This window comes from Antrostomus carolinensis, unplaced genomic scaffold (assembly GCF_000700745.2).
Source record: "Antrostomus carolinensis isolate BGI_N321 unplaced genomic scaffold, ASM70074v2 scaffold25750, whole genome shotgun sequence".
Taxonomy (NCBI): Eukaryota; Metazoa; Chordata; class Aves; order Caprimulgiformes; family Caprimulgidae; genus Antrostomus; species Antrostomus carolinensis.
This window is the reverse complement of record NW_010289500.1, coordinates 1,154-9,819: the sequence shown is the minus strand read 5'-3', so window position 1 is coordinate 9,819 and position 8,666 is coordinate 1,154. Positions and strand designations below refer to the sequence as shown.

Genomic DNA, 8,666 nt, shown 5'->3' with positions numbered 1-8,666 from the left:
GAGGCCCAAGCAGAGCAGCAGCTGGGTCTCCGTGATCTCCACCAGCCCCAGCTCGGACACCAGCTACATCCTTGGAAGGTAAATAACACCGTGTCCCCTCTCAGGCTGGCAATGGGGACGGAAGGGGTGCAGGGCAGTTACCCCAGCCCTGCTGTCCCAGACCTCTGTCCTCAGACTGGGAGTTGATGTCCCACCTGGCTGGTCTCTGGGGTGGGTTGTGCATCACGTCCTGGCTGAACAACCACACTGATCTCCTTCTCCCCCTGCAGCAGCACCCACTCGCTCCACAATGACGACTCGGATGCTCATCCCGCTGCCTCCCTGTCCCCTGCCAGCTCCCTGGGCAGCCCCTGCCCACCTTCCCCCACCATCAGGTCTCACTCTGGAGAAGCTTTTGGCCCAAGTTCCCCCCAGCCCAGGACAGCCACCAAAGCCAACACCTCCCCATCCCAGAAGGGACAGGCCAGCAGCTGCCCCCCCTCCATCCTCAACTCCACAGCTGACATCCCAGTGCTGCTGGTGAACGGGTGCTTGGAACAAGGAGATGCATCTCCCAGCTTGGCCAAAGCCCCCCCAGCCTCTGTCAAGCAGCCCCCCGCTGCCAGCTGCAGCCCAGCCTCGGTGCTCAGTGTCCTGAACAACGCGCTGTCGGCACCCGCGCTCTCCTGCGTCTCAGACAGTGAGTGACCTCCCTGCCATGGGGCAGCTCTTGGGGGGAAGGAGCTTTAGACCCCAACAACCACCAGGAAAGGGGGACAAACACCAGTTTCTACTCTGGTTTATCTGTGGGTTACAGACACAAAGGACAGGAGGTCCTCACTGTATCTCCACAGGGTTGCAGGGCTCTGTGGTGGTCTCCAGCTCTTTGCTGAGTGTTTTGCCCACCAGGGCCCTGGGGCAGATGCTCAGTGGGCAGAAACACTCTGGTCCCCTCAAGGAGATGCAGATTCATGTATTTATAGCACCTGAGAATGAGAACATAATTCTGTCATTTCATACTTGTTTGTGGGCCCAGAATGGTGGGGAGGAGGGGTCAGGGTTCCAGTTTGCTCTGGAGAACATCTAAAGATACCAGTGTTTGTAAGGTCCCTCATTCAAGGGCAAACACTGGGGCTATTGTTCTCTGGAGGAGATTAGCAGAGGCAGCTCTGAGGGCAGAGGGTTTTAATTGGGATTCTTATGGGAAAAGCAGGAGAGCTTTGCGGGTCAGATCCTCAGCTGGCGTAAATCCCCATGGGCCAGTGGACTTGTGCAGGGTTGGGCAGACGGGCACGGCTGGGGGATCCCATGTGCTGCCTCTCTGCAACCCATCGCAGCCTGCCAAGAGAGATAATTACTTGGAGAATGAATTATTCTGAGGAGCAGGGAGGAAGCTCTGATCAAAAGGATTGGAAAAAAAAAAAAAACCAAACCCAAAACCCTTCAACCCTGGCCAGCTTGAAAGAGAAATATCTTTGCTCTGTCCTGCTCAGTGACGTCTGCTGTGAAGGTCTTTCAGGTGCTCCACTGGCCTTGATGCCGCAAGTTCTCTTGCAGGTCCCCTCGGGGCTGGGCAGCCGACCATGAAGTTTGTGATGGACACATCCAAATACTGGTTCAAGCCAAGCATAACCAGGGACCGAGGTAAGGCAGCGAGTGTCTGCTGGGATAACCCCACCTCAGCTATGCTCTCCCTGGCTCTGCAGCACTGCTGCCTGTGCCCCAGGCTGGACCAGTTTGCCTCCTGGCAGCACCCCAGTCCAGCTCTTGCCCATGCCAGGGACTTGAGGACAGCAATTCAAAGTCTCCTGGGGCTGATGGGTGTGGAGAGACCCGCTCACAGGTCTGGGTGGATGGCTTGGGAACACCGGCTGTGCCACAGCCCTGCTGTCCCCCTCAAGCCCAGCAAAGCTTCTCCCACTTCTGACCGTGCTGTGACTCAGCACGGCCCAGGCAGGGGCTGACACTGTCCTGGGGACTGGGGGGACCCACAGAACCAAGCCAGAAACCCTCAGTCTGCAGGGGCCCTGCAGCCAGTACCCACGCGAGGGATGGGCACGTGCTCCAAGGGACGTCGGTGTGCTCAGCACACGCTGCCGAGCGTTTCTCGCTGCTGCCAAGGAACGACTCCCTATGAGAGCATCAGCCGGACGCGAAATGCAAAGCGGGGAGGTTCCACCTGTTTTGCTTGGCTGAGCCTCCCCCTGTGCTCTGACAGCGATCCAGCTGCTGAAGGACAAGGAGCCAGGCACGTTCCTTGTGCGGGACAGCACGTCGTACCGGGGGTCTTTTGGACTGGCAATGAAGGTTCCTGTCTCTCCATCCAGCAGCCAGACAGGTACAGGGAAAGGTGGGGTTTGCTTCAGGGGTTGAACTGAAACCAGTCAAACTGAAACAGGTCTCACTCTGGTCCTGTGAGACTCTGGGGTCTGCGTGTGCCCATCCCACCATGCCTGGGGGCTGGCACCGCACTCACCGTGCAGAGCAGAAGCTCCGGTGGGTGCCCTGGGATGGGCCCCAGGGTGGGCAGTGGTGAAACAACAGCGCTGGTGCCAGTGCTGACACCTCTTCCATCCTGATTGCAGGCGAGGAGAGCAGTGACCTCGTCCGGCACTTCCTCATCGAGTCCTCTGCCAAAGGGGTGCGCTTGAAAGGCGCCAGCGAGGAGCTGTATTTCGGTGAGGACGGTGCCGTTGCCTGCAGCAGCCCTGGCAGCCCCACCAGCTGCTTCCAAAAGCCCCTCAAAGCTCCAGCCGGGATGGGGCTGCCCCACAGCCCTGCACTAAGATGCTGCCCACCTGCTGGCATTGGGCCCTCCACCCCAGCCCCTGCCCGCACTTCTCTGCCAGTCAGGCTGTGGTGGTCGTGTCCAAATCAAGAACATGTGCTGGGAGTTGGAAAACCCACTTTTGTGGCTGGCAGATCCCCCATAGTCCAGCTTAGTTCCCCCTCCATCCTTCTGAGCTCCCTGGGACGCTGTGGCAGGGCCAGAGGTGGGTGGGTGGGAGGTTTCAGGCTCCGGAGTCCCCTCAGCACGTGGTTGTGTGTTGCAGGGAGCCTCTCTGCCTTCGTGTACCAGCACGCCATCACCCCGCTGGCACTGCCCTGCAAGCTCAGCATCCCCACCCGAGGTAGGTGTTGGGGACAGGAGAGATGCTCCAAGGGGTCCCTGCTGCTGGGCTGGGGAGGTGGGCACAGGCCTGGAGTGGGGAGGGGGCTGAACCTGCAACGGGGCTGATTTCCTGGGCTGGTGGTGGAGCAAGGACCTGCAAGAGCTGACTTGGGTGTGAGATGCTGGTGACTTGCTTCTGCTGAGGATGGAGGGTGGTCAGCGGGGAGCACTGAGGGTGGGCAAGGAAAGGAGGAGTGGGGAGGTCAGAGATGGACGCAGCCAGGAGAGGGAGATGGAGGACAATTAAATTAATTACTGCTCTAAACCTCTGCGATTTAAGCAGTCCTGGGACTTTGGGCCTCTTGTGAGCGAGGGGATCTCCCCCAGTGCAAAGTGGTGACCCAGAGCAGCCCGACCTGCGGACACCGGTGCTCCTGCTTGTCGTTTGTGCAGATCTCGCTGATGGAGACGACAGCCCTGACTGCGCTGCAGAGTCCACACTGTCCCTGCTGAGGAAAACTGCTGGTGAGGAGAGGAGCGGGGCGCTGTCACCAGGGGACAGCCCAGTTCCCAGTAGCTGGAGCTCTGGGCGTGTGCCCGTGCTTTGGGTTTAGTCCTTACCCAGCACAAACCAGGCTCTGGGGTGTTTTATATCATCTGTTCTGAGCCCATTCGCAGCAGCAGCTGAAAAGCCGATGCTGTCTTTGGACCTGTGCAAAGCAGAAGGTCACCCCAGTGACCTGTGGGTGCTGGTGCCATGTCCCCCTGTCCCCCTCCTGGCTTTATCACCAGGTTGGAGATAACCTGCTGGTTTTCTTCACATCCTCAGATCATGGGCCTGCGAGGGAACCTGGCATTTTTAAAGAAAGGAGACTTCTAGTGCTTGCAATGGTGAAGTGAAGTTTGAAAAGACAATTCTTGAGGTCCCGAGGCTGATAAAAGACCCACAACACCCACAGTTTTAAATAATCCCTGATTCTGAAGCTTCTCTCCTGATTGGCTTCAGTCAGTATTAGACCGATGGACATTGAGCATCTGGAGTTTCTAGGAGAGGGATGGGGCAGTCGGGGGCTGGTTACGTTGCTGAGGGACTTTATGGGGGACACATGGAAACAGGATGGGGAAGGGTCTTTGCTTCTTTTCTGCCCCCAGCCTGGGTGGGCTCCAGGTGAGAGCAGAGAGCGATGGGCAGGAGACCACGCGGAGGGGTCACGGCGCAGTCAGGGGAGTCAGGAACTGCTTTGTTTTGCTGGAAATACTGAAAAATAAGTTGGCAAGCTGAAAAGTTTAGTTTGACCCAGAACAGCCCTTTAAACAGCTCCATCAGCCTGAAATGTCATGTTTTAGGTTGGCCTTCAGCCCTTAGTTGGCTTGGGGTATTTCTGCTTTTCATTAAAGGAAATATGTAATAAACAAAAAAAAAAAAAATCCAAATGTGACATTTAGAAACCGGAAATTAGATACTTTGACTTTTAAAACAATTATTGCGAAGAATTAAAGCAAATCAAAATAAAATGCTGAAGAATTTCTGAGTCACCAGATCTTTAATTTTTATCAAAACAAAGCTGACCCACGTACGTGTGTGTCCGGTTCTGCAGGATGATACCTGTGACCCAACTCTGGACCTGGCACGGCTCTGCCCGGTGCAGTGAGACGCCGGCGTGGTGCTGACCTCGCGCTGAGCCGGGCTCTGTGCTGTCCTTGCAGTGTGCAACGTCTTGTACCTCAACTCGGTGACCACGGAGACGCTGACGGGAGCCCCGGCCATCCAGAAAGCCATCTCCTCCACCTTCGAGCTGGAGACTCTGCCCACACCCACCCTGGTGCACTTCAGGGTGTCCGAGCAGGGCGTCACGCTGACGGACATCCAGAGGAAGTAAGAGCTGCCTGGGGAGGGTCAGGACGGGGCCACAGCTGAGGGCTGGCCAGTGGCGAGCTCCAAGGGAGAGCTCCATGGTCATGGAAACGCAACTGGCCCGTGACCACCCCACTCACTTCTCGCCCACCAACGTGCTGATCTGCAGCACGTCAAGAGAAACTGGCCTGCGAGGCCAGACCCGTGTTGCAATCCAGGGATGGATTTGGTCCCTTGGGTTTAGAGCACGGGGCACGATGCTGCTTGACGTGAAGCTAGTGGCAACAGCTCAGCAGGAGCCGGCTGAAGCTGAGAGCTGCCTGTGCTTTGCCAGCTGCTGGCTCAGGGTCGGCCCTGGGGAGTGGGACCCCCAAACCACTGTCCCCCACACCCTCCTTCCCAGCACCCACAGCAGCTTGAGCAGGGCTTGACTTTGCCAATGTCTGTTTGTCCCACCGGCTCTGCCCAGGCACTTTCCCTCTCTCACGCCGTGCTCTCTCCTCCCCCCAACAGGGTGTTTTTCAGGCGACACTACCCCTTGGCTGCCATCAGGTTTTGTGGGATGGATCCTGAGAATAGAAAGTGAGTTATTGGGTGCTCTGTGGGATGAGGGTCTCTGTGCTGTCAGAGCTGCTGCATGATGCTCGTTTCCCCGTGGTTCCCAGTGCAGCTCCACTGCTCCCATCTCTGCACCCCTTCAAATCCCAAATCCCAACTGCTGCTGAAAATCCCAAATCCCAACCACCCAGGCTTAACGTGCCAGGTGTAGCTAAATATAAACCTGGACTTTGCAGCTGATGGAATGAGTTAAATATCAGTCTTTGAGCAAATCCAACTCTGTTCTCCCCTCAGGTGGCAGAAGTACTGCAAGTCCTCGAGGTAAGAGCTGCTCGGGGACCTCCCGCAGCCAAAGCGCCGGTGGAAACGGGGAGGGGGAGATGCTGCTTTGGCCCAGTCTCGCCTCGCCGGCGGCTGCATTGCCAAACTTTGCAGAGCAGCAAAGAATCAAAGCCTAAAAATGAAGAGGGGATGTGATAAAAGTTAACGTGGTGGCAGGATGGGACACGGGACAGATGGGTGAAGTTTGCTTTATGGAGGGTTTTGCTCTGTGGGTTTGGGTGAGAGGTTTGGTTAAGCCCAGATCTCCACATCCCCCCCTTGTAGAAAGCCCCCGTCCCGACCCGGCAGCCTCCCCACCGCCTCGCTTGCTCTGTGCTCAGGAAGTGAGTTTCTATCTGGCTCTACCTTGTGTTCAAGAAACGTTTCAGAGCTGGGGAAGCCTTGCCAGGAACACTTCTCCCGGCTGTTTTGCTTCCAAGTGAACGTGATTGGGGAGCGGGCCAAGGTGGGATTGCTGGAACCGGGACTTTGGAGTTAGTTTGAGCGTATTCCACTGGATTCAGACTACATCAGGCGCTCTCTCTCCTTTTTCAAAGGATCTTTGGCTTTGTGGCCAAAAGCCAGACAGATTCGGAGAACCTGTGTCACCTGTTTGCAGAGTATGACACTGTGCAGCCCGTGTCACTTGTCATCGACCTTCTCTGCAAGCTCCTGCCAGGCCCGTAGAGGATGGAAACCTGGGGACAGCTCAGGGCTGGCAGCTGCCCACACCCTGCCGAGCTTCTGCTGCTCACCTCGTCCTGCTTCTGGGTTGCATTTTGGCAACAGCTCATATTTATATTTTTTTTTTGTTACATATCATCATGGCAAGAGTCTCAGTTATTTACACTCTGGTGGGATGAGATGTTCCTCAAAGACTCACTGTAGGGCATCATGGGGCAGCACTCACTGCGGTGGCTGGTGCAGGATGGATGCCCAAGGGGGGCTGGGCTGGGCTGGGAGTGGAGCTGCGGGATGGGAGCTGTGCTCACCGTAAGGAGCCGCTGCCTCCCTCTCCTGGCATTCACCCTTCCCTTTCCTCTGGAGCACTGAACTACTCTGGCTGGGATTTCTACCAGCAGCGGGGGACCCCTGTGGGACACCCCTCGGGGTGTCCAAGCTGAGACACATTCAGTGGAGCTGAGCTCCTGCTTTTGAGGACTCAGCCCCGACCTCCCAGTGCCATGGGAGGGGAGGTCCAGTGCAGGCGGGGGGGGGACTCACCTCCCTTATGACAGACCAGCATCAGGAGGCACTTTTGCAAATCAAAGCATATAAATCACGAAGCCCCACTGAAAAATCCCGCTGCCCTCAAAGAGCAGGACGTGTTCAAAGGCAGAAATGTCAGAGCAGTGGGTTTTCGCCTGGTGCTGGTCAATTCTCCTGCCCTTTTCTGCAGAGCGGGGTTACGGGCTCGCTCAACCTCCAGGCACCGCGGCAAGCTGAGAAATAAATGTTGACATTTTCATGACAGTGAAACCGTGGGTTTTTGGAAGTTACTTGCATGAATTTGGGCCAGATCCTCAGATGACGTAAATTGGCGCGGGCTCGTGGATGTCAGTGCTGCCGTGATTTACACCAGCTGAAGATCCAGCTCTGGCTGTAATGTCAGAGCGGAGCAGAGCCTCTCTGAGCCCACCTACACTCATCTCCCTCCACACTCTCTTACCTGGTGCCTCTACATCGTGTTAATTGTGGACCCTGTGCTAACAAACCCTGCTTGGGGGGATTTTCAATAGAGCAGTGGATCATTTATCTCACCACAAACACTGCAGAGCTGTTAGCAACTGAAATGCCTTACCCTGCTCTCACACAGCCAAGCATACGCATGTGTTGCACAGAAAGAAGTCACCACTCTCCTCCGGCCAGGCTGGAACACGGTGTCCAGCTGCAGCAGCTCTTCAGCCACGAGAAAAGAGATATTGGAGTTACCGCGTGGGGCAGGGGCAGCCCCCGGCTCCGGGGTGAGAAACTCGGGACTTTGACCCACTGGTCTGGCTGCCCCAAGCTCTGCTCAGCCAGAACCCAGCACACAGCCTGGGGCTGGGTGACCCCGTGGGCTCCTCGTACCTCCACATCCCCATCGTGCTGCAGAGACCCAGGGGAACGCTGTGCCCAAGGTCACGGGGACGTGGCTCAGCCCCAGCATCCCAGGCTGGTGCATCCCCAGCCTCCCACGGGCTGTGCAGGATGTGACCCGCTGCAGTGCAGGCAAAGGGGCCCCAGCACAGCACTGTCCACCCTGCCCGTGCTCTGCCCGTCTGCTGGGAGCCATAAATAAGGGCAGAGCCACCGGTGTGCACAGAGCTGTGTTCATTAATCAACACTTAATTAGCGCTGTGCCCAGCCCTGGGACCCCGCGGGGCTGTGCCGCCCGTGAGCCAGCGCTGCCTGAATCCATCGTGTTTCTCACGATGCTGTTTGGGATGGTGGGGATAAGCACCAAGGGAATATCCAAATTCAATGGTTTTGGGTTCAGATGGTGCTTTGGGGCATCACGTTGCCGTCCCCAAGCCCAGCCAGCACCATCCCCGCTGAGCCCCCGCCCCTGCACCAGCAAACCCAGCTCCTTTCTGCAGAGCTCCAGCCCCACCAGGAGGGTCCATCTCCTGGGGAATGGGGCGAGAGCTGCTTTTCCCCACTTTGGGACGGGGATTGGGCCCATCTCCAAGCACCATCTTCCACATGTGGGATTTTTCGTTCATTGGAAACCTTTTTCCAGCGCGGCGAAGCTGGAGCACAGGTCCAGCCACCGTGGGGACAGTTCAGCCAAAACCACCTGGATTCAGGAAAAAACAAACAATTCTCTGAGCTTCTCATGGCTTCCAAAGTTTGTCCTGG

At 56.9% G+C, this 8,666-nt stretch overlaps 1 protein-coding gene across 1 annotated transcript in view; it reads left to right on the top strand.

Annotated features, from left to right (window-relative positions):
* Positions 1–6,512, top strand: part of TNS4 (tensin 4) — a 10,872-nt gene extending 4,360 nt beyond the window's left edge. Inside the window, exons 3-13 of the mRNA XM_029085671.1 lie at positions 1–78; positions 270–679; positions 1,537–1,623; positions 2,198–2,317; positions 2,565–2,657; positions 3,033–3,110; positions 3,545–3,616; positions 4,799–4,967; positions 5,460–5,528; positions 5,799–5,825; positions 6,383–6,512. Of these exons, the coding sequence (XP_028941504.1) occupies positions 1–78; positions 270–679; positions 1,537–1,623; positions 2,198–2,317; positions 2,565–2,657; positions 3,033–3,110; positions 3,545–3,616; positions 4,799–4,967; positions 5,460–5,528; positions 5,799–5,825; positions 6,383–6,512 (1,333 nt within the window). The remainder of the gene's footprint in view (positions 79–269; positions 680–1,536; positions 1,624–2,197; positions 2,318–2,564; positions 2,658–3,032; positions 3,111–3,544; positions 3,617–4,798; positions 4,968–5,459; positions 5,529–5,798; positions 5,826–6,382) is intronic.
* Positions 6,513–8,666: the final 2,154 nt, after the last annotated feature.